The sequence below is a fragment of the Carlito syrichta genome, unplaced genomic scaffold (genome assembly GCF_000164805.1).
Source record: "Carlito syrichta isolate Samal-C Ts95f unplaced genomic scaffold, Tarsius_syrichta-2.0.1 Scaffold72152, whole genome shotgun sequence".
NCBI lineage: Eukaryota > Metazoa > Chordata > Mammalia > Primates > Tarsiidae > Carlito > Carlito syrichta.
In genome coordinates, this window is record NW_007016248.1 from 1 (window position 1) to 26,230 (window position 26,230).

Sequence of the window (26,230 nt, forward strand, 5' to 3'; positions counted from 1 at the left end):
CTTATATCCTAGGAGGTGATGTAGATGGTGGGGGGAAGTAATGGTGATAGGTGCTCCAAATGTGAGTTTTTTGGATTTGCACACGAGCAAGTGGGTGGCTGACAGGGCTCGCAGGCATGGGACCCATCCCTGAACCGTGTGATCAAGCTGTTTTGAGAGATAGGCTACCGGAGCAAATGTTTGTCCACTGAATTGGCCTAGAACTCCTAGGGCTGTGCCCTTGTTTTCGTGGATGTATAAGGTGAAAGGTCGGTGAACATCGGGTAGTCGTAGGGCGGGATCCTGGAGGAGAGCCTGTTGGAGGGTGGTGAAAGACTGCCTAACGGCTGCGAGGGAGAGTAATGGTTCCTTAGGGTCACCTTTAGCCAGGTCATAGAGTGGCTTGGCGAGAAGGGTGAAATTGGGGATCCAGGCTCAGAAGTAGCCCGTCAACCTCAGGAATGACTGGATTTCTTCTTTTGTTTTGGGTACTGGGAGAGACTGAATAACAGACTTGCGGCTGGTTGTTATGGCCTTTTGTTGGTGTGAAACGGCTACACCGAGGTAGGTGACTTGTGTTTTCGATAGCTGAGCTTTGTGGGGGGAAACATGGTATCCCCTTTGTGCTAGAAAGTTGAGAAGCAGGACAGTGTCTGTGTGAGAGTCAGTTATAGAGGGGCTGCATAAGAGAAGGTCATCTACATACTGGAGGAAAGTGCTACACCCAGAGTCATAAGAGGACAGATCCTCGGCCAATGCCTGGCCAAAAAGGTGGGGACTATCACGGAGTTCCTGAGGCAGGACCATCCAGGTTAATTGTTGGGTCCTTTGGGTGTCTGGATTTTCCCAAGTAAAGGCAAAGAGTGGCTGGGAGTTTGGATGTAGGGGGATGGTGAAGAAGGCATTTTTAAGGTCCAGAACTGTGAAATGAGTGGTAGTGGGGGTTATCTGAGATAGGAGAGTACATGGGTTAGGGACCACTGGATGCAGCGGTATTATGGTAGAGTTGATTATTTGCAGATCCTGCACCAGTCAACAAGTATCAGACAACTTTTTATTGGGAGGATGGGAGTATTATAAGGGGAGTTGGTAGGAACCAGAAGACCCTGGAGGAACAGCTGGTTAACAAGGGCTGGAGGCCCTTGTGATAGGCGTGTGAGATAGGAAATTGAGGCCTGGAAGGGAAGTAAGAGGGATTTTTAAGGCAAATGAGGACTGGGGTGTGGTGATTGGTCACCACAGGAGTGGAAGTGTCCCAGACTACTGGATTAACTTTTTTTGGGGGAATGGGGAAATTGGACAAAGGTTTCGGGGAGAAGACAGTACAGGCTAGGGTCAGGAGTGGAGTTGGGGGAACTTGGTGTGAGGTGAGGCAGATAGGTGTCCCGAGCTTATACATAAGGTCTTGTCCCAGCAAAAGGGCTGGACAGGATGGGATAACTAAGAAAGAATGGGTGAAGGAACACCTTTAAAAAGGCAGGACACCGGACCCGTCTCCAGTGGCTTGGAGGACACCCCTGAGACGCCCACAACCGAGACCTGAGAAGGATGCAAAGACCCGTGGAAGGAGAGTAAAATAGAATAGGTAGCCCCTGTGTCCACCAAAAGGGAGATGGACTTACCCACTACCCATAGTGTGGCCCTGGGTTCGGCAAGGGTGATTGGGGTGTTCGAGTCTAGGCGGCTTCAGTCGTCCAGGGGGCCCAGGAGCTCTGGCGAGGGGCCCGTTGGGGGAGCCGGCCCCCTGCAAAACTCTGTTGCCGGGGGATGGTTTCCCCCCAGGGGGCACTCAAACTTCCAGTGTCCCTTTTGTCTGCAGACCGGGCAAGGTCGAGTCGGTGGTCTGGGGTTGGGCATTGTTCTGCCCAGTAGCCTTCCTGGCCACTCCTGAAGCAGGCTCCCAAAGGTGTTTGGGTCTCGGACTGTTTCCTGGGACGGGGGCTTTGAGGCCCCCTGTTGAGCTGGCCACAGGGCAGCGACCAGGGCTTGGGTTTGAAGGGCCACTTTCTGTTTTAGCCTCTGGGCCCGCACGGCCTCGGCTTTTTTCCTCTCGGGCAGTATAAACTTTAAAGGCCATATTTACCAGGTCTCGGAGTAGAGTATGGGGGCCCTCCTCCGCCTTTATAAGCTTGCGCCTGATGTCCGGAGTGGATTGGGTGATAAAGTGGGTAGCTAAGACTGTGGGCCCCGGCAGTGAGGAAGGGTCCAAACGAGTGTGAAGGGTAAGAGTTTTTGTTAATCGATTAAGGAAAGAGTCTGGGTCTTTCTTAGATTTCTGTGTGAGGTTTATCTGCTGGGTTGAAGTTAGAGACGGAGGAGGGAGTTGGCGGCGTAAGCGGGACGGGGGAGGGAGGGGAATCTCTGCCTACTTGTTTGAACGCTCATAGAAGTAATAGAGGTCCCATATAATGTCAGGGTTTAGGGACCCATAGGGGCCACTTATTTTGGTTGTCTAAGCGATAGGTAGGCCAATCTTGGGTACTGAAGCGAATCAAACACTTGGGGTTTAATGTCGGGAGTGAGAGAGAGAGTGGAGAGGTTGTCTAAAAGGCGTTTGAGGGGAGAGTCAATCACCATTTTAGTTTACCGGCAGGGATGACGAGTTTCCCATTTTAGCAGCTGGGGCTGAGCAGTGTGTCCCCTGGACAGCCGGCTGTTAGGATATGAGGAGGTTGCAATAAAGCCTGTCGTCACAGAACGTTATTACAACCCGCGATTCTCCTGGAGAATCGAGGAGGTTGAGGGCAACCTGGTACCAGGATTTTTCGATGAAGAGGATGCCCAAAACCGGACGGCGGGAGGGAGCAGACTCGAAATAAACCTGACGGCTGAGGGAGGGGAATACCAGTCGGGGTTTGCTGTGGCTTTAAAGACTTAGGCGGGGTGTGGTCCCTCCCTCCCCTGGGGCTGAAAGAGCTGCTGGACGATCAACAGTCAGTTTCCTCCGGTTATCCTGGGCAAGGTTTTAGGTTTTCCAATTAGGGGCACTTACCAATCCGGGGGCCGGTGATGGATGCAGTGCTGGCGTTCAAGGAAGTGGGCGAAGGCCTTAAGGGGTGAGTCCTCCTGGCGCCGGAACAGGGTCTCCCCTGACGGCGAGAGGAACCTGATCCGAGTCATGGCACCAATGAAAGACAGTGGCACACAGTGAGACTCAACACCCATTAAGGCCAAGAGATTTAATGGGTCGAACGCGGTGGCTACAGGACCTGACGGTCAGACTGTAGTGCTGAAGCAAGGGCACTCCAGCCTTTATATGGGGGCTTAGGGCGACCTGTCAGTCGATTGTTAGTCGGCTGGCAGAGCTCCATCCAGGTTGGTGGGTTTTTCGTGGGCACGGGAAGGGGTGCGGAGGGAGAACAAAGGAAGGCACCGTTTCAATCACCATTTTAGTTTACCGGGTCACTGTTTCCAGGAAAGGGAGGGGATGTGGCTTTACTTGTGGCTTGGCGGTGGCCCTTCACCTTCTTTGGGTTTGATTAATTTGCTAGAGCAGCTAACAACTCAGGGAAACACACTTAATGGTTTACAATGAAGGGTATTACAAAAGATACAGATGAAGAGATCTCCATGTGTTCAGCTATGTGGAAGTTTGGGGGGCCAGCCCCCGAAAAGAGATATAGGAGGTCCCTTGGAAGGTGTGATGGCGTCGACGATTATTCTGGAGGGATAGATATAAAGAGAGAGAAGGAAAGTGGACATCTGTTCAACGGATTGAGCAGAAGCCATTTATTGAAACTTACAGCGGGTATTTATCCCCAGATTTTACACAGGCAGTCTTACAAGTTTTCCATGTGAACACAAGCCAGGTGCAGGAGGGGGCGCCCCCCCCACCAGGTGTTTCCTCAGGCATGAGGAAGGACAATCTCAATTAAATCACAAAACTTCTACATGAACACAAAGCCAGGTGAATGAGGGGCATCCCTCACCCACCAGGTGTTTCCTGGAGTAAGAGGAGGGGCAATCCCAATTAAATCACAAGACATTTACATGAACATAGAGCCAGGTGGATGAGGGGGCATCCCCCACCCACCAGGTGTTTCCCCAAGCATGAGGAATGAGGATCCCAAAACTATCTCACTGTTCCTCATGCTTGGCTAATATTTCTCAAAAGCAATACAACAATTCTAGTATCATAATATTCTAATAATCAATAACTTTTAAAACCTATACATACGCAACACCTAATAACCAACCTAAATCCCAATTCCTCTCTATTTTACGCTAATTCTACCTACACTATAGAAACTCTTAATTATAGCCCAAACCAATTCCTAAGGAATGTGGCTCAGTCAAAAGATCATGCCGGACCATTTCTGGGAACAATTGATTACAATCTCTTAACAAAATGGCTGTTCCGAAATCCTGTAAATCTATTTTAGCTTTTATAAAAGTTTCTAATTCCTAATCCTGATCATCAGCAATAAAGCTTCTAAAAAATAAAACCCAAGTATAAACTGGGAATTGTATTAAAGCCAAAACCGCAAATGTAGAATATGGAAACAATGTAATGTCTAAAGTTATCTGTATTCTTATTAAACCTCAAAATATCATGTTTGATCATGCCTGAACTGACATAATTCACTGACGTAGCATAACCTATTCTACAATACTTTCTATGAGTAAAATAAATTCAATTTCTATAATAAGTAGAAAAAACTCTATACTAACTGTAGCTAAAAATCGGTTTAAAAGAAGGCAGCCCAGTCCAAAGTACGCGCTGGACCCTTAGGAATGTGGCCTAGCCCAAGGTTCGTGCTGGACCTTTTAGGAATGTGGCCCAGCCCAAAGTTTGTGCTGGACCGTTTCTGGTAGCTCTAGATATTTATCTATATTATTAAGGTTGAAACAGCACTTTGTATGTATATACTAATTTCTACAAATATACTGTTAAATCTTAAAAGAAGCTTGTACCGTATTAAAGGCTCCCAATTGTGACCTGAGTTTGAATTATGTTAAGTTTAAAGCCAAAACCGCAGTCTGTGAGAAACGGGAACAATGGACTCCTAAAGTAAGCCATGCTTGTTGTACTCTCAGAACTTCATGCTTAGATCATCAAAGTCCCTGCTAGTGGAACGTGCCAAAACAGCAAAGAAGGGAAAAGGGAATGGGCCTTCAGCTCCTGAACTCCTCCGAGCGGTCTCAGGGTCCGCAGCCTGCCTGAATCCCTAACGCTCAGGCAGGCCTCCACGGCGGGCTCCCAACATGGAAGTTCCCCAAACCCTGTCCTTTTGAGACTTGTGGAGGCTTCATTGATAAGCCTTGGTTGATTAAACTGTTGACCACTGGTGATCTACTCAACCTTTGGCCCCCTCCTGTCCTAGAGGTTTGGGGATGAGGCTAAAAGTCCTGACCCTGTAATTCTCTTTGGTCTTTCTGGTGATCACCTCCCATACTGAAGCTGCCTAGGGCCTACCAGCTTTTAGTCAATCATTAGCACACAAAAAGACATCACTTTGGATATTTTAAAGATTTTAGGGGTTGCATGCCAGGAAACAAGGGTGAAGACCAAATATTTATTTTACAATATCACAGAAGGTAAAATACTATAATTTGCATTTTAAGAAATATATACATGGCAAGCATTATAGAGGGGAGAATGACACCACTACCTGAGTTATCCAGGAACTGCTCAGATTTATTGACTTGATACCTTGTTGGAGGTTTAGAAACAATATATACTTGGTTCTTAAGCTTATAGTCTTAAAAATAACCTCTTTAGTCAGTAAATCACCAGTGAAGAAATAAAACCAGTGGTTGATGATATCAAATATTGTAAAGGGGAGGATGATAACCTCTATCTCTGAGTTATCCTTGAACTCCTCAGATTTATTAAATTGATATATCACTGGAGATCTAGACACAATGCTAACAAGATTTTTAAGCTTGTAGTATTGGGAGGGAAAAGCTTCTGTAGTCAGTAAATCAGCCCACATGAAAAAAGCCTTTGTTGTTATCCAGTGCCATGATCTGATTGATCCCTCTCTCATAGAATGTGCCCATATGACTATAAAATAGTAGGAGGGGATTCATTTCAGGTTTTCTGAACAGGTAAAAAGCCTGAATTGTGCTGGTCACATTTATGAAAAATGGCCGTCTACTTCTAACACAAGACTTGATAAGAATACAGTTTAGAAAGTCCTAGGAGATATCCCTTCATTTTTGATAAACTGTAAAGCTGTACTGTACTTAAGATATAATAACGTAGCAGATAAATGTGCTTTTCATCAAACTGTAACTTATAGCCTCCTTCATCATTTAAGTTACTTAAAATAGCAAAGGAACATGCCTAAGAAATGAAGTATATCATAGTTCTACTTGAGTGGTTTAACAATTTATAGGACAGGCTCAGGAAACAGACTGCTTCCAGGCTCTATCTGCTTTGGCTTGCCCAGATAGCACATGTAATCGCATCTGACAGTGTTTTCCCATGGCAGCACTTTCATTTTATTTTTGGTTATTTTTGTGGAAACCTAGAATGACTTCATTTTTTTCAAAGGTGTTTTCTAAAAAGTTTTAAAGCATTAATTTTGGATATTCTAAATTTAGTAATAATTGACAGGACCATGTGGCATGAGCATTATGGCATGAGCAAAACAGATGATTTACAATGAAATGGGGAGCAGTAGTTAATACTAGGGGGGTATGTACACTTAGGTAAAATCAGAATGAGGATAGGGAGTCGATAATTCAGGTTAACTGAGTCCTAGAAATTTTTTTAATTCAAGTTTTATTAAACAATGTTTTAAATATTAATTGAATAGTTGCTGCATTAGTTCAATACACATTAGTCAGAATTGGATCTTTGATTCAAAGCTTTATAGTGTCTCAGAAGTCCAATTGCCACATTAGCTTTGACTTTGTGACTTTGGACATTTTAAAAAACTTTTCGTAGGCTTTAGAATTATCACCTGTGTAAATAGAATAATACATGAAACGCATAGTACTGCTGTGAAATGATAATGCATAAAAAGTACTTTAAATAGTACCTATCTCTAAATACATGTTAGCTAGTTAATGTTAACATTATTTTACAGAACTTTGAAAAAGTTGTAGGACAGAGATGTTGGTCACTTGTAAAATAAAGTAGAAGACAGCCTGTACAAGATGATTGCCTAGGACATAGCTTATAAACTATAACAACACCCTAGGTAGTGTCTTATAATGAAAGTAGAATTCATTTCCTCTCTATTTTTTGGCGTCTTTTTTTAAACGTTTGGGATCCTCCCTTCTCTGTCTTCCAGGTTCTTAGGATTTTTGTCGGTCCTCTGAACACTGACATTTTTATTTAGTGCATCTATTGTGCCAGGTCTGTGCTAAGTGCACTTCATGTGTTTCCTTATTTAACTATAACAACCCAGTGAGGTAGGTACCATTTTTATCCTCATTTTACTAATAAAGAAACTGAGATGCAGAGGGATTAGGTAACTTGCCCCAAACTATGTTGTTAGAAAGTACTGAAATGAGATCATAATACCCCAAGCCTGTTCAGTTGTGTAATCTGAGCTCTTAACCCTTACGCAATAACTGTCTGGGCATCTAAAGCTTCTCAGTCAGCACTTCACATGTATGCCACAGCTTCTAGTACCAGTGATGTTCTTTCTTGGTTTCTTTCTCATTCTCCACCACAACCACATAACAGTTCTCATTGTGTATGTTGGTATGTGAATGTATATCTGTGTGTTTGTGGATATGTGCATTTTGGTGTATGGTGTGTAATCCACACTTAAATGATGCTTACTATGGGCAAGGCACTCTTTTAAGAACTTTATATATATATAATCATCACAAAAACCTAATGAAGTGCATATGGGTACTATTTTATCCCCTTTTTTACAGATGAGTAAACTAAGGCAGAGGATTTAAACAACTTCAGAAAACCCATTTTAATTTATATCTGGAGTTGAGATTGACCCCAGGCAGCATGACTTCTGTGTCCACTACTAGCAGTTCTCCATTGAGTTTTTATGAGGAATTCTGTATGAGTGGGTAAATTCTAAAAAGTAAGTTAAAGGTTAACCATGGGCTTAATGCTTTTGGGTGATACTTACATTTTAAAGAAAAACTTTAATCCAATAGAGAACTTTTTTTTTTTTAAAGAAAGCGTGTAAGGTACATGCTAAGATGAAAAAACACAATTTGGTCTCTTACTGGAAGTACATACCTGGAGTGTGAAACTTTAAACTACTTGGTTTTAATTTGGGGATAAATATTTTATTTATTGGATCATAAATCAGATTTTCATGAAATCCCTAGCATTGCTTTTTTACAAATCTTTCACGTCAGCCAGTCTCAGCTACTTGTTATTTTATGAATATCTCATCTTCTTTAATATCCCCATGCCTTTGGACACTGATTTCTTCTGTCTGGAATGCCAGTAATAAGATTACAGTAGTAATTTTTATTTTCATACAGATCACTGATTCAAATCTAGGATGTGTTTGGTTCTATGTTCAGTGATCTTGCTGCCTGATCCATTGACCCAGGTTGTGGACTCTTACTTCCTTGGCCTCCTTAATTCTCTTGTCATTCAAACATTTGGTTTGCCCGTTAAGACACCTCTTGAATGTCATTTTTGTAAAACTTCCCTTACCTATCCCAGATGCCACCAGTTACCCTTTCTTCATTACTTTTCTTTAAGAACACTTATAAATTTTATTGCAATTGGCTATATGATTTATCTACCCTACTAAACTCTTGAGTTCTTTAGAGAGGGAAACCTAGATTTCGATTTTTCATTTTTTCCTTCTTTGCCCATCATTCATGGGTGTTCAGTAAATGTTGAGGGACTGTGAATCTTCTTAAAACTGTATTCTAGTTCCAAAGGCTAAGGAAAGTACCTCACTTTTCTGCTAGTAGCTAATCTTACATAACTGGGGTCAGGGGCAGATGGTAAGTTTGAAAGGGGGCTGGTGGTTTGGAGAAAAAGACAGCAGGAAATGAAAAATTCCTTATGTCTACATCAGTGCCTCAGATATCTAACCCTGCTTTGTCCAGTATGGTAGCCACTAGCCACACGTGGTCATTTAAATTTAAGGTAATTAAAATTAACTACAAATTCAGTTCCTCAGTCATGCTAACCACTTTGAAGTGCTCGATAGCCCCTTGTTGCTGGTGGCTACTGGGAGGCTCAGTAGAGAACATTACTATGATTGGAACTTTTAGTCCTTCAGTAAATATCCTTTGCAGCCCTTCCTTAATTTACAGATTTTTATTAGAAAGCAAAGTTAACGTTTAAGATAACACCCGAGACTTCAAATAATTTTTCACTTGTCTGGTGATTTCCATCTATGTCCTTAGACCTTAACTTCTGCGGAAAACTTGAAAAATCTCATTTTAGTAAGAAACAGTAAATTTTTAAGAACCAGATTTACTTTCTGATTTGCATAGTGATAATCTTTGGTGTCCTAGAAGTAAATCCCGTTTTTTTTTTTTTTAAAGTATGCTATGAGACCTCATTGCATTGGCATTTTTAATTTATTTATATTAAACGTCGTCATTTCCATTGGCAGCAAATGCCTGACTAAAAACTTCTCAACTAGAACTTCTTTAGAAAAATAATAAAATAAAAACCGTGACTTTAGGGAATTCTTCTGGAATTTTTTATTTTCAACTGATGGAGTGAGTGAGGGTTGCTTAAAATGGTGCTATAAAACTTTTCTTGGATTTATTTCGTGTCCATAATGTTGTGCATGTTGTGGTAGTCACGCTGGGTAAGAAATGCACCAAAGAAAAATAGCCAAGGTTTTGAAGTGGAGAATTGGAGTGGCTTACACAATTATAAAGTGTTTTGGCTGCCTTTAACAGTGCTGTTGAAAAACGTGAAATCCGCCGCAGTTGATGTATTAGTGCATCAGGGCAAAACACTAGATGTCAGTGTTGTAGTTTTGACATTTTACCAGGAGGTGGTAAAGATTTTTCTGCATTTAATCATCTTGCCTCTTTACATTTAGATAAATGCTTACTAGAGGAAACATTTTTTTCTAAGAATTGTTTATTTTGTTAATAGCATCTGGGTAATACTGACTCTGAAGAATAACACATATAATATTAATACAATATTTTTATTTTTCAGTTAACTGCATGCTCTAAACTTTGTTTTTCAATGTACTTTCCAGGGAACACTAGGGAAAATTTTGTGGCCCCAGAATAAAAGAAAAATTCAATCTTTTCATTGAATTGAGTAAACTTTATTATTGCCCCCAGTATTTGCTTTTAAGAAATGTATCTAAATTAAAAGCTTAAGAGAGAGATGGAATCACTCAAGGTAATAACTGACTGTGCATTCTCTTCCATTCACTTTGGTCATAGCAAAAGTCTGAGAGGATCTGTAAAGGCAAATTATGCACAGTTTGTTGAAATCATTAAAAGAAGAAACAGGTGTGGAGTTGATGAATTTTGAAGTAAAAAGAGTCAATCAGCAGTCTTCTCCAAAAAATAGAAGCAGTGGTTGTGGTTCTGATGCCTAGCTTTGGAAAAGGTAAATAGACTCACTGGGTAAAAGCACTGCAGTTCATCAGTGCTTTCAGGCCTGGGATGGTTTTTCAGTCCTCTACATTTTTTTCATTAATCAGTATTTTTTATTATGGTTTTGTGGGATACAGTATGAAAATTACAAAACACTGCTCAGTCCTCTACATTTTAAGCGAAGATTCTGCTTTGGATGGGAGGATCAGAATTGAATTAAATAGGAAGCAGCAGGAAACCTGCTTATGCCTAGGTCTTTTCCTTCTTCTGTTGGTGTTACTTTAAAGAATAATAATAATACTTAAATGCAAGTATATCAGTATTTAAAAGATTAATTAAATGACAGATATCATTACTTAGTAGAGGTATTTTGATAGGACAAATTTCAGGTAATGGCATTTTCTATGATAATCTTTTGAGTTTGAACTAGTTCTGGAGTCAATCACAGAAACCATATTTGTTACCTGGAGACCTCACTGCTAATTGGCAGCTGTTTGTATATCACTGAGTTTTTCTTCTTTGTTAACTTCTTCTCAGCTTTCTTTGTTACCTCTTCTTCTGTTTATTAATAAATACTCCAAGTTACAAGCTGTGGTTGATTTTTCCCCGTTGGATAATTTCCTGGTAAGTTCCATAGGTTTCTGAAGAACAGAAACTTTCCGAGAGCTCTGGATCTTATAGACTCCTACAGACTACACAGGCTGCTTGTGTTCTCCTTGTTAAAGTACAGTTAACTTCAGAAGTTGAGAAAGGCTGCAGAAGCCTAAGAGCTGCTCAGCAAGTTGATTTTCAAGCAAAACCATTGGCTGGACTGTTCTGACAATCTGCTGACCCCAGTCCTTTGAATTTAAATGATGAACTAGTTTGCTGGTAACTGGTATGGGCTTTTCTTGGTGGTTCTGCATGAAAAATCCAACAGTTTTACAAATCTGTGTCTTCAACTCAGAACTTAGTATATTCATTCAGTTATCCAGCAGTGCAATTGTATCTGTGGTATCTAGGGCACACCATTAGATAATTTCCCCCAAAATATTAAATGCTCAATAGAAATTATATGCAAATTATTTCAAATGAAATAGATTAGTTTTCTGTTATTTTTGCAGTCTTCATTAGTCTCTTCAATTAGTTTAATGACACAATTAAGGTCTACATATTTGAATGCAGCCTGCACGGGTCACATGCTAGCATCTGTCACCTCCTTGACAACAGGGATCTGATGGAGGCTGTTGGATCTGTTTCTGTTACCTGTAGGGTTTTCTATTTTTATTTTTTGTACAGACAAGGTCTTGCTATGTTGCCAGACTGGTCTTGAACTCCTGGCCTTAAGCCCTCCTCCTGCCTCAGTCTTCCAAAGTTCTGAGATTACAGGTGTGAGCCACTGCACCTAGTCAGGTCCTAGATCTTAAAGCAACTGTAGCTCTCTCTGTTGTTATGACTGTGCTAGTTTTTTGGTCGCTGATGGCTATGGGATAGATGTTCCTGTTGTTCTCCATCATTACTGCAGCTGTGGGACTTGGACAGTCCCCCATTACAAGACCCTTCTTGAAGTGTTCCAGGGCTCTGGCTGTGGTCTTGGCAACCTTTACCTAGGATGTTAAAATTTAATTTGTTTTTACTCTTAGGTTCTATAGGAAGCTGTGGATTGGAAAAGGATTACTTTTCTTCTGATGATGAAGCAATAGAGGCTGACAATGAAGATGATGCTGAGCCCTATGACATAGAAAATAAAAATGCCGCAGAATCAAGTGTTGGGACTAATACAGGCTGGGCAGATGCCATGGCTAAAATCCTTAACAAAAAAACTCCTGAAAGTAAATCCACCATTCTGGTAAAAAATAAAGAGCTGGAGAAGGAAAAAGAAAAGTTAAAACAAGAAAGAATAGAGAAAAGAAAACAGGTGTGTCCTACCAGTTGTCTTGTAGATTAGATTGTCTAGTTCTTATCTTTACCAAACCGTTCCTTGCAGTGTTTGTCCAGTTAACATTTCAGTTTTTACTTGTTTTTTGTATAGGAGTAGGTAACCAAGGTTATGTTCAGAAATTTTGTCTAAATTACTTCATTGAGCATGTTCACTTGGTGATTATCTAGGCAAAGTAATAGAAATGTAATCCCCAAAGAAATTTATCTTTTAAAAATCAAGTAATTATATATGTGGCAGTGACTCCTAGGTCTAAATGTTCTATTCATTTTAACTGTCTCTGTATGCTGACTTTAATAGGTTCTGAACTAATAGAAGCATGTTAGTTACTTTTTTGCTAGAAGCTCATAATATAAATGTCAGATGTCACAAGTTAAGGGTTGGTTGCAGTTCTGAAAACTGATTATTTCAGTGTTAGATTCAAATCAGTGTTGAATAAACCTGAATTAATTATGCTTGTTCAACTACTGATGATAGAAGTAAGACTAGTATCATCTTTTAATTAAAGGCTAAAAATTGAACATAAATTTGTTTTGTATTATAAAATTAAAAAATGATAATGCTTTTACATCCCTTGTACTTGATGATCTCTATGCCTAAAATAAGTATTATTTTTTAATGAAAGAAAAATAACTTTCTACAAGCATACTGACAATATAAAAGTACAAATTCCCAAAGGCACTTTATAGGTAAAAATGAAAGAAAAATAGGTTTGCATTGGCATATATTTCCTTTTATGTTTCCCTTATCTTGTTTCAAGATTAATGTTTTCTTTGTTCTTAATACTGATTGCTCTGTGTGAAAGGTGGAGATTTTCAAGCATTCCTCTTAGAAACACAACATACTCTATTGTTAATCCAATATTCTCATCATACTTTAAGATAACTTGTCTCTAAATCCTATAGATAGCTTTTCAACTTAAAATTTGAATCTTTGTTTATTACCTGGCAAAAGTGAGAAGAAGCTTTAAAAATAATTAGAATCTTTAATTATCTCTCATCTCTAAGTTCCAGTGAAGGTAAGAACAATATTCTGAAGCCAAGAGGAATGAGTCTGTAACTCTGCTCTAGGCCAAAGCTTTGAGTGCTGGAGATAACACTGCCCACATAAAGCATGGAATCACGGGTTGATATCAGAAACACAGCACAACAGCTACAAATGCTCTTTGTGTATATTTCTTAGCAGAGTGTATGTAAATTATAGGTATTTCTTAATGTCACCTATTCTGGATTTCCACTATATCAGCTACTTATTTCTAATCATAAATACAAAAATAAGTTTTAAAGTTAAAAATGTTTTGGGATTAAGAATACCTATTATCCTTGGAGATACAGTCATGGAGATAAGTAAGAATTTACTGTTTTAAACTTACTTTTAAGATTTTTAAGTTTCTGGCATAATCTGACAGTGAATTTCGTGGCCACTAAATTGAAACATCTGATTTGAAGACGAATCTGCTTCTTTAGAGTAGAAAGGAATCAGGCTACTCTTTATAGTGAGAGCAGGCGTTTAGTTTTACTGTAATTAGACTTTTTCATTAATACAAAATGAGAGAGAGATGAGTGGAGAAAAGGAAGAGAGAAAGGAAGGAGCCGTTTTTCTCATTTGTTTTTATGACTGGTTTCGATGTCTGCTGGCTTCTTAGTTCATATTATGATGTTGGCTATTTGGTGAAAGGTTGGCCTGAGAAGGAGACCTGAACAAGTGCTCTGTCAAATCAGCTTCCTGTGACCATTATACTACTCCCAGACTATTTTGAACTAAATTATGTTGTCTGAGATTCTTCTTATTTCCCAGCTTTTCCTTCTACTGCTGCACAATAGCAGAGACTCAATTTGTGAGAGGTTGCAACTGATACACCATATGTAGCAAGAATACTGGTCAGATATGCCGCAAGAAGAGAAATGGATTTAAATGATTTTGTGCAAAGAAAAACAGTCATGTATAAATATCTGGATCTGATGCTCTTATTTTAAAAGCTGATACAGTTTCTTAATAAGTCTGACTGCTGGAGAAGTCAGTTCCTGAAAGTAAAGATAAAGCATGTTTAAACTTGTGGTTGTGAGAGTAGTTTGGGATCTTCTTTATCTTCTTTATGATGGTCCGATGGCAGAGTAGGCATGTGCCACTCACACACGACCTTGTACTGCCCAGCTGAATGTGCTGGCAACTCGCCAGGTCCCTACTGTCAGAAGACCTGACAGGAACTCACTTTGTGCCTCTCACATGACACACTGAGCGTTAACCACAGGCTCCCTGAGTTAAGCCCCTAAAATTGTGGGGTTTTTAAAAGTCTCTATGACACACTAAGCCAGAATGATTTATTACCTTTGTCCTTTCACAGAGTATCTTACCAATGTTTGCTGCACTTTCAAAAATAACTAATATTCTTTCACATAACAATATTTATAACAGCGTGATAAGAGGCTGGAGTGGGAAATGATGCACAGAGTAAAGCCAGATGTTGTCCAAGACAAAGAGACAGAGAGAAATCTTCAGAGAATTGCAACGAGGTAAGGCAGGGGTTTTGCCCTTTAGAAAATAAGAAAGCTTTGATAGTGATCTGTTTTTGACCATGTTTTACTCATAAGCTCAGCCATTTCAGAGCCAAGTGATATATATTTAAGCTTGCCTGTTCAACACTGAATTCAACCAAAGATTTTTCAACTCTCGTGAGGTAAGAATATAGTTGCTAAGTGTATATTTGGTATAAACCTATTTCAGATCATCTTGTTTTTATAGTCACTAGAACTGTGTCATCAGACCTCTTACTGCATTTCTCTTATGATGGCTGTCTAAAATTTATGGCACTCAGTGATGATTTTTGTTATCTTGTATTATATTTATGGCATAATATATTAACATCATAGCAGCTTCATGCTATCCTTTCACTCTCCTTTTTTTTTTTTAAATCATCAGCACTAAACATTTACTTGATGCCTTCCATGTCCAAAGATATATAGAATATGGTGGTGGCTGGGTGGTCCTTGCCCACTGATCTGTAGGAATTATGGTCTTTTTGAGAATAGAAGTATGTCCTATGTGTTAGGAACATACAACAGGAGATTATCTGGAGATGTTTGGGAAGGCATTATAGAGGAGATAACATTTAGGTGCTATGTAAAGAATGTAGCAGTTATATTTAGTGGAATTACTTTTAAATTCTTAGCTACCTAAATTATTTTATTTTCTAATCCATCTAGTTGTTATGCAGAGGGCCAGACTACTAGGTTCAAATCCTAGCACTGACTTGGGCATGTTACTTTATTTTTCTCTGTCTCAGTTTATCAGTAGAAAGAAGATAATATGCCTAGTCTATAGGGTTTCTCTGAGAATTAAATGAATTAATACATATTAAGAACATGGAAAAGTACAGGGTCAGTATATGAGCGTGAGTGAGTGCCTCCTTAAATTTTGTACCCTTAGCTACCTCACTTGTCTCACCCTGGTCCTGACACTACTGCAAAGGGTCTGGAATTTTTTTCTCTGTGTAAGCTAATAAGCCAGTCTGTCAGAGTTTCTTGGATGCTGGTAAAAGACAAAGAGACTTCTGGATCAAAGACTAAGGACTTTATTACTCATGGCAAAAGCAGTAGTAAAGCATCAAGTTCCCACTGTCTCCCTTTGTCCCAGAGGAGGAGTGCAGGTGCCCTAGATGGATGCCTGCATGTACAATAGATTATGTTACAGGGGAAGAACTCTGTGCTTGGGGATATATCGCTTTTATAGTGATTGATAACAAGCCTGCTTTGTGTGGGGGGAGACATTACCTTATCCCTCAAGGTTGCTTACTGCAAACACAACCCTGAAAGATGACTTGGGTAAAGAGCAGTCAGGGCCTTTCATTCTTGAAAAATCCATTAAGAATGTGCGAGGATGCTTATGGCCTATGGTGGATGTCCTCTTCCATTAATTACCATAGCAAAAGAATTTGTAGATTATAGAATTTTAGAATTGGAAGGGGCCTTAATGGTATAAATCAGCAATGTCAAGTAAAAATAGAATGTGAGCTATGTATGCAATTTAAAATGTTTTTGTAAGACATTGAAAAAGAGGTGAAGTTAATTTCAATAACATATTTTATTTAACTCAGTATATTCAAAGTATTTCAACATGTCAGTATAAAATAATTATTAATGATATTCAAAAATTCTATTTTTTATACTAATACTTTGAAATTCAGTGTCTTCGTTTACAGCACATGGCAGTTGTGACTAGCCAGATTTCAAGTGCTCTCTAGCCACATGTGGCTTTAGACTCCCGGATTGGATACTGCAGAACTTAGTCTCCAGAATTTGTCTTTGAATGAACTTAAATAACTACAGAACGAAGTTTTTAAAATATTTTTAAAAGTAGAATTTAAAAATTACTTCCATAATACAGGAGTTGCAGAAAATATAGCTGAATACTTTTGAAATTACTTAGGTATTATTTTTCTAATTTACAGATGAAACTGAGATCCAGAAAATCCTTCCTAGAGTTAAATGTAAAATTATATACTAATCTACACTTATTATTTATTTGAATTTTATATTCATTCATTGAAATGTATGTTCACTTTTTAGATATATTTAATCAGTTATCCAACTCTTTCATTTCAGTCCCTATTAAGTGCTTGCCTCTTTTCTAGGCAGTGAAAATTCATTGTTTCTGTCCTCACAGAGTTTGTATTCTAACGTAGTTGTTATTTAACAATATTGTTCTGGTCATTTTATATTCTATAGGGGTGTGGTACAATTATTTAATGCTGTTCAGAAACATCAAAAGAACGTTGATGAAAAAGTTAAAGAAGCTGGAAGCTCTATTAGAAAGCGTGCTAAGTTGATATCAACTGTTTCCAAGAAAGATTTCATTAGCGTTTTGAGAGGAATGGATGGAAGTACAAATGAGACAAGTTCTACTGCAAAGAGTCCAAAAACCAAACGGGTAAGACTTTTGTGTGGGGTTCAGTGTTATTAGACTTTTTTTTTTTTTTTTGAGTTAGAGTCTCACTCTGTTGCCCAGACTGGAGTGCAGTGGCCCGCTCCCGGCCACCGCAGCCTCGCCTGCTGGGCTTTGGCGATCCTTCCGCCTCAGCCTTCCGAGTAGCCGGAATTACAGGCATGCGCTACCATGCGTGGCTGATTTTTTGATTTATTGTAGAGATGAGGTCTCGCTGCCCAGGCGGGTCTCGAACCCGCGGGCTCAGGCAATCCACTCACCTCAGCCTCCCAAAGGTGTGGGATTACAAGCTGAGCCCGGCGTTATTAGACTTTTAAGCTCTAAACTAAAGAGTTTGAGATGAAAAAGCATACCATAGAATTGCAGGGTTTTTTTTTCCCCAGGTTTTATTAAAATTTCTACATGCCCAAAGCCTGATTTAAAAGTTTGTATTCTTTAGTTTCATGATTATTTACTCAGTATGGAAGTTGCCAGTTATACCTACTGTTAGAACTCAGGAACCAAATAGATTCAGATAAATTTTTGTTTGTTTTTAATATTTTATATGTACACACACACACACACACACACACCCCACATTTAAATAGAGACAAGGTTTAGCTATGTCGTCCAGGCTGGTCTTGAACTCCTAGGCTCAAGCAGTCTTCCTGCCTTGGCTTCCCAAAATGCTGGGATTACGGACATGAGCCTCCGTACCCAGCTAGATTCAGATAAATGTTTTAGAGATAGAGCTTGCTTCTCTCCTATCTGAATCATTTGTGCATTTGGAGAATAGAAGCCTAAGTGAGGACCACAGCTTTAGCTGGATACTTTTATCCACAGAAGTAATTGGGATGGTACGTAACTTGTAAAATACAAAGAAAAGTCAGAGCTTTAAGAAATAATGGTAGAAAGGCATTCCTGTGTTGAGCAGCTTTAGTGATGTTTGGCTGGTAGGGAGATGAAGATCATAAATACTTTGCTTTGGCATGATAACTTTTGCTTTTCCAGCCGTTTTGACTGTGGATCTTAACACCTTCCTTTTGAATTTACCTGATGACAGGTTTTGAAATGTGCTTTAATCTCTTAAGGACTGGATTTTTGTTTGTTTGGTTGGTTTAATTAAAGCAAAGTACTTAGTTGTGTTTGATGACTTGACGTCTATTGCCAACAAAAGGTGCTTTAATTAGAATGTAAGAGCTTCTGTCATATATTTGTTGTTTGTGCTTTGAGAAAACAATTGAAACCCTGGCAAGAAGAGCATTTAAGAATCTCATGCTAGGCTAGGGCTGAAGTATTTTTTTTAGTTTAGAAAATATGGTTTATTTAGAGTAAATTAGAGAAAGAGGAGATTTACCTCCCCAAGGTAGGGGAGGAGACCAAAGATAGGAAATGTGGCCTGACCATAGCTCAAAGAGCACATGGCCACATCATAGCTTAGCAAGGCAATGGCCATGGCAATGGCCTAGCAATGACAGTGGCAATGGCCTAGCAATGGCTGGGTTGAAGTCTCTTTTAAGTTCTTGGTTAACTTGCCACTTTACCTAATTATGACATAAGTTTTCTAATTTATTTGTCTGTGTCTTGAATAGCAAAAGACACAAATTGTATATTTATATGATAATGATTCTCACTAGTGCTGCTAAATGCCTATCAGAAGTAGTTATAAATACATGAACACTATGTTTGAGGATTTATATTTTTTAGTTAAAAAGCCTTAATGGACTTTATTCTTGCTAGTAAACATTTTATTGTAAGAATTGGAGAAAGATTCAGCAGCATTGGATGGGAGAGAACTAGTGGGAAGAAGGAAAGTAAAGACTCTTTTTCCTGTTGGTTTCAAAATAACTGTTTATAGAAGCATTTATTTTTGATTTGGGGTTATTTCTTTCATGAGTTATGAAAAGACACGACAAATTCTTTCCAATGACATTTCATTTTCTTAACCATTTGTACTTGCCCTTGACTTCCTTTTTTTCTACTTCATTGATCACAGGCATAATATTAATCTGGGACAAGGTCAAAAATTGCTTGAGACTCAAACCAAAGTGGTTTTTCTCTAAAAGAAATTTGTTTCTAGAACTACCTGTCCCATGCCACCAGTACCCTGACACATTTCTTTCTTTTAAAAATGATTGTTTTCATATTTGTATAAAAACAGGCTCCTTTTAAAAAAATTCTAGCCAGGCTCAATTGGCTCAGCTGTAATCCCACGCCTTGGGAGGCTGAGGTGAATGGATTGCCTGAGCCTGTGGGTTTGAGATTTGCCTGGGCAACTTGGTGAGACCTTATCTCTACAATAAATCAAAAAATTGCCGGGTGTGGTAGTGCGCACTACTTGGAAGACTGAGGGGGAAGGATCGCCGGAGCCCAGCAGGTCGAGGCTGCAGTGGGCGGGAGCGGCCACTGCACTCCAGTCTGGGTGACAGACTCAAAAAAAAAAAATTCTACTTGAGCTTGAATCTGAATAGCTGTGAAAGTACTATACTGTTTGTGATTGGATCAGTTATTGCCATAAAGATATTTATTAAGTGCTTATTTGTAAAGGTACTACCTTTGTGTTTTTTATAGTCTTATAATTAAGATAGACAAATGACTACAAGTAAGTAAACAAGATAAATTTGACAGCATACAGATTCTAGATTAGTATGTCTAGACTACATGCTGATATCAGGTACAATAAAATGTAAATTAAGTGGCTACTTCTGTGGGAGGCATCAAAGTAACTGTGGTAACCTTCATTTAAGAGCATAGATCAGTAAATTTATGTATGTTACTTGAAATAGATGGAGTTTTGAGGCAGTTGAGGAAAAGGAGGGAAGGCAAAGGTAGATGTAGTTTGAGTATGCCACAGTGCTATCACAAATGAATCATAGATTATTGTAGTGGATAAAGGAAGAAATTAAGTAAGTGGAGAATCACATTTGCCTTTTTTTCCTTATATTTTACCTTTTTCTAGCTCCCATAGCTATTATACCCTTTGCTATTACACACACAGTGTAAGAAAAGAACTCAGGGTTGTCACTTGTTTCTTCCCTGGGCTGTAGTGGTATTCAGACCCAGATTTTTTTTAAATCTAGTATTCCTAATTTTGTGAAATCTCTAAAATTAGAATCCACCCACCTTACAACCTGGACTTACTGGTAGCTATTAGTATACCAATTTGAAAACACTTTCATGGTGATTATTTCAGTTCCTTTTCCCAGTTATATATGTTATTCATGGTTGACATTAAAGCCTTATGTACAATAACACAAAAGAGCAGGAGTTTTAAAGTAAATTGGTATAGAATTATGATAATATAGTACAAATTATAGAGATTGAGTCCATTGTAGTCAACATACTTGAGGAGTGGTTTTGGCATTGTTGTTTTTTTCTCCTAATGACCACATGACTTGACTCTGTTTTAAAGAACATTGACTTCAAGAATTTTCATAGAAATTCTATATTTCTTCAAAGTATTAGAAACTGAGACATTGTGACAAATGGTTTTTAACTGTTAGAGGCCTGAACAAGTAGTTTTTCTCTGAATCTTTGTTTTTGTCTGCATTAGAATCTTAATTTTTTTAAAAAATCAAAACAAAACAGTAGACGCACAATATCAGAAGTAAACTTATGATTGAATAAAATAACCATTGCCGTTCCACTTCCTCTCTACACCTTGTTTTGCCCTCAAGGTAGCCATTTTCAACTCTTTGGTCTTTCTTATAGTATTTCCCCCCAGATCTTAAATAACATTTACACTATTTCTTTTTCAATACTAAGTGTTATCTTTTTTGGAAGATAAGTAGTATTGTTCTCTTCACTCTCACATCTCTTCACAGTCTGTCTTTCCAACATAGTATATTTAGATTTTTGACTAAATATTCAAGGTAAATACTGCTGAGCAAAATAGTATACAATAATAATATTCTACTTACTTTCTTAAAATTTTTATTTTCCTAGAGTTGACACTTGCCTCTTTTTTCTTATTTTTGATACACCAAAGTCTCTCCACACTCTTCAAAAGGACCTTTAACCCCTTCTCAATAGTCATATTGCTACAATCTAAACTAGTTCTTTATCTGCTACGTGCAGTCTTTTTGCGGTATTGCTTTATCTGTCCTGGAAATATATCTTGCCTCTGTCCTGTTTGGTAACCTCTGCTTTTTAGACTAAATGTCTTTTTATCTTTTCTCTTGGCTTTCTGCATTTTGATGATGGCAGAGTTATTAGTAGCTTTCTGGGAAAGAGCATAGGTATTCTTATTTTTTTATTGGTGTGCTTGCCTGATATATGGCTTTCATAATATGCTCAAGTCTTAATTTCTTGAACCTGTGAGTGTCCCTTATCGGAATAAAGGTTTTTGCAGATGCAATTAAGTTAATGATCTTATCATGACAAGGTAATCCTAAATTAAGGTGGGCCCTAAGTCCAGTGACAAGACTGCTTAGACAGAAGGCATAGGAGGGAGTGTACAGCTATAAGTCAAAGAATACCGGCATCTACCAGAAACGGATTGCCCCCAGAGGGAATGAGACCTTGCCAGATTATGGACTTCTGGCCTCCAGAACTTTGAGAGAGTCAGTTGCTGTTGCTGAAGCTACCTTATTTGTGGTAACTTGTATGGCAACCACAGGAAACTGATATAACATAGATCTCCATGTTGGAAAGCAGTTTTCTCGGAAATTTTCTTATGTTTTCCTTTTATTTTTTGACAATGAGAGGTTCAAAATTCTGAACTTCATCTGTTCTGATTCTTTGTTCTTTGGAAACTTTAACTGTTTTCACTATCCTATTCTTAAAAACTTTTGCAGTGAAATGCCCTGGGGTGGCTTTTTAAAAATTCCTGTGCTGGACACTTTGTAGGCTTTATAATCAATCCAGTATAATTTCATGTTTTTCACTTCTAGACTAGTTATTTTGTTTGTTTGTTTGTTTTAATTTTGTCGCTTTCTCTTCTGTTTTCTCCTTTTGGCATTCCTGTTCATTTGTTTTGGGGTCTTTTGGAGCAATCTCTGATTTTCATAAGTTTTTCTTTCTAATTTTCTTTTGACCCTTTTCTGAAGAAGTTCTTCGATTTCTAGGCCTTATATTGAATTGGGGGGAAAAAATCTGATTTCATATTTTTAAATTTTGGAGACTTCTTTGTTATTTAATTGTTCCTTTCTTGGAGTCTTATTTCTATTTCATGATATCTATTTTCTGAGAAATTAATTTATAGGTATTGAAATTTTTTCTTCTGTTCTTTATTGTCTTTGTGTCTTCTGGGCTCATTTTTGCTATTTATTTTGGTCTCAGTCTCTAGTTGGAGGTCTTCCACAAGTGAATGGTGATTGTCACTGTCTATTCATATTTAAGGGTAAAGTATTAAAGAGTTGACTGAAAATTTGAGAGTGAGCTGAGATTGCTGATTGGTGAGCTCAGCTATAGGATAATCCAGTAGAGTTGGTTCTTTCATTGGGGGAAGTCCAAATGTCAGTTTTTATAGATTTTTTTGCTGCAACTATCATTGTTTTTGAGAAGAGGCCTAAAATCTGCTGATATTCCCAGAGCAGAATGTAGGGATAGTCTTTGGGGCTTCAGCTTTCAGTATGTAGACTTAAGCAATAAAATCTCTTTGTGCTCAAGTGTTTCAGAGTCCAAGACCTCTGTGGGAATATCTTCAGAGACTAAACTACTTGTTTGTGTTAGGGTAGCCTGGGGTCAGTCACTTGCCTCCATAAGTTCAGGAGGGCACCAAGGGGTCTAACTGCTTCTTATATAGAAAGCCAGCCAATCTTCTGTTTTGATCACACTCTCCACTCCTCCCTCTTCCAGTTACCTCTTGTTCTTGACATGAATCTACTTGATTCTCATTTGGATGTCAGTTTTGTCTTTGTAAATTGATTACTACTGTACTATCCAGTTTTCATCCCCTTAAAACAATTGCTGGCATCTTGTATTTTCTATTATTTTCTCTTTTGCATTGTTTCCTTTTTTGTTTATACCTTTTATATCATTTAATTTTATGGAGTTTTCTATTAGAAGTAGAAATAAATGCATGCTTGACATTTAACTAAAAGATGTCTTTTAAAAGCAGAAATGTTCACCTTATCATGGCTCTATTGCTTTAATGAAACTATTGGTAGTCTAAAATTGATTCTAAAATATTTTACGAGCAATAATCCTTTAAATAATTGATAATGAACATTTTTTGTACTTTGAAGTGAATATTTAAAAATACTTGTTTATAAGCCTACTTAAAAATTTTAGCCTTATAAAGAAGGACATTTCTGTATGTACAAAGCAGATGTAGACATCTTTATTTCTTTGAATTTGTGTCTTCCTTGGAAACAACTTTTGTGATAATCCCTATTTCTTTGTGGATTTTTAAACATTTAGATACATGGACATAAATGTGTATGTGTGTTTAAAGTTGTTTCCTAAAAAACAAAGTGTATGCTTTTAAAATTTTTCTAGTATGTTGATTTTTGTTTTTTAATTTGATGCACACAATTTCTCAGATTCATTTTTTACAAGTCATATATCTATGATTTATGAGTCTGTTATAAGGATGTGTATATTTGTGCACTGTATATCCATATTTGGCTCATTTCATCATATGTTCTATTTTTTGTTTGTTTTTATTTTAAATATGTGGGGTACAATTCAGAGTTAGGTATACAGATGTTCATTATGCAGGTACCCTTGTTGATGAAGTGTGCTCCCCTCTTCTAGTAGTTTCCCACTATTGCCAATCCTGCCCCCGCCCTCCCCTGGCAGTTTCCCACTACTGCCAATCCCTTTCTTATAGTGTTATGGCAGTTGTTCAACATCCATCTATGAGTGAGAACATGTGATACTTGGTTCTTTGTTTCTGTGACAGATAGCTCAGTATTATAGCCTCGCGTAAGTCCAAATTGCTGTGAAGTTCATAATTTTGTCTCTCTTTATGGCTGCATAATATTCCGTCGTGTACATGTACCACATTTTTTTTTTTTTGAGTTGAAGTCTCACTCTGTCACCCAGACTGGAGTGCAGTGACCGCTCCCGGCCACCACAGCCTCGCCTGCTGGGTGCCAGCAATCCTTCCACCTCAGCCCTCCAAGTAGCTGGAACTACAGGCACACGCTACCACGCTGGGCTAATTTTTGATTTATTGTAGAGATGAGGTCTCGCCAAGTCGTCCAGGCAGGTCTCAAACCCGCGGGCTCAGGCAATCCACTCACCTCAGCCTCCCAAAGGCGTGGGATCACCACATTTTTTTATCCAGTCCTCTTTCGATGAGCAACACAGTTGGTTCTGTTGTTGCTATTATGAATAATGCTGCAATAAACATGCATGTGCAGGTATCTTTTTCATAGAGTGATTTGAGTTCCTCTGGGTATATTCCCAGTAGGGAGATTGCAGGTTCATATGGGAGGTCAATTTTTAGATTTTTAGAAATCCCCACACTGTTTTCCATAGAGGTTGTACTAGTTTACACTGCCACCCACAGTGTAGAAATTCTCTTTTCGCCGCATCCTCTCCAGCATCTGTTGGTTTTTGAGTTATTGATGATGGCCATCCTGACTGGAGTTAGGTGGTATCTTGGTGTGGTTTTAATTTTCATTTATTTGATGACTACTGAGGCTGAGCATTTTTTTGTCTATCTGTTGGCTGCTCGTATGTCTTCTTTTGAGAAGTGTGTATTCATAGTTTTTTGCCCACTTTGTAATGGAGCTGTTTATTTATTTTTTTTTTTTGGCACATTTGAGTTCCTTGTGGATCCTAGATTTTAGGGCTTTGTCAGATATACAGTTGGCAAATATATTTTCCCAGTCTGTGGGCTGTCTCCCCACTCTCTCAATGGTTTCTTTTGCCTTGCAAAAGCTTGTCAGTTTGATGAGGTCACACTTGTCTATCTTATCTCTTATGGCATGGGCACTTGGGACTTTGATCAGGAATTGGTTGCCAATTCCAATTTCCGTAAGGGTGTCTCCTGCATTTTCTAAGGTTCTTATAGTTTGAGGTTTTATGTTTAGGTCTTTTATCCATTTTGAGTTGATTTTTGTGTATGGTGACAGGTAGCAGTTTGTTTTAATCTTCTGCATGTGGTCAGCCAGTTTTCCCAGCACCATTTACTGGATAGGTTCTGCTCTCCCTAGTGGTTGATGATGGAGGCTTTGTCAAAGATAAGTTGGTTGAAAAATTGAGTTTTTGCTTCTAGATTCTCTATCCTGTTCAATTGGTCTGTATGCCTGTTCTTGTACCAACTAGGCTGTTTTGATTATTGAAGCTTTATAATAAAGCTTAAAATCTGGGAATGTGATGTTTCCTGCTTTTTTTTTTTTTTTTTTTTGGTTGAGAATTGTTTTGGCTATTTGTGGGCATTTATGTTTCCATATGAATTCCTGTATTGTCATTTCCAGGTCTGAGAAGAATGCTGCTGGTAAATTAATGGGTATTGCATTAAATCTGCAGATTGCCTTGGGTAGGATGGCCAACTTAACAATGTTGATTCTTCCACTCCATGAGCACGCAATATTTTTCCATTTGTGTCATCTTTGATTTCTTTGAGCAGTGTTTTGTAGTTTTCATTGTAAAGGCCTTTGACTTCTTTGGTTAGGAATATGTTTAGGTATTTCATATTTTTTGTGGCTATTGTGAATGGGATTGTGGTTTTTATTTGGATTTTCTGTTTGTTTATTGTTGATGTATAGGAATACGACTGACTTTTGCACATTTATTTTATACCCTAAAGTTTGTCAAAGTCCTTTATCAGTACAAGGAGTTTTTTTTGACAGATTCTCTTGGGTTTTCATGGTATAGAATCATGTCTGCAAAGAAGGATAACTTAACTTCCTTTTTCTATTTGGATACCCCTGATTTCCTTCTTTTGTTTGATTACTCTAGCTAGGATTTCTTTTTTTTTTTTGAGACGGAGTCTCACTCTGTCGCCCAGACTGGAGTGCAGTGGCCGCTCCCGGCCACCGCAGCCTCGAA

The 26,230-nt window shown here is 38.5% G+C and overlaps 1 protein-coding gene across 1 annotated transcript in view; it reads left to right on the plus strand.

Moving 5' to 3' along the window:
* The first annotated feature begins 7,903 nt into the window (after positions 1-7,903).
* The window catches only part of LOC103254876 (RRP15-like protein), a 31,171-nt gene continuing 12,844 nt past the window's right edge, over positions 7,904-26,230 (plus strand). Inside the window, exons 1-4 of the mRNA XM_008052865.1 lie at positions 7,904-7,958; positions 12,069-12,343; positions 14,780-14,877; positions 17,089-17,290. Coding sequence (XP_008051056.1) covers positions 7,904-7,958; positions 12,069-12,343; positions 14,780-14,877; positions 17,089-17,290 — 630 coding nt within the window. The remainder of the gene's footprint in view (positions 7,959-12,068; positions 12,344-14,779; positions 14,878-17,088; positions 17,291-26,230) is intronic.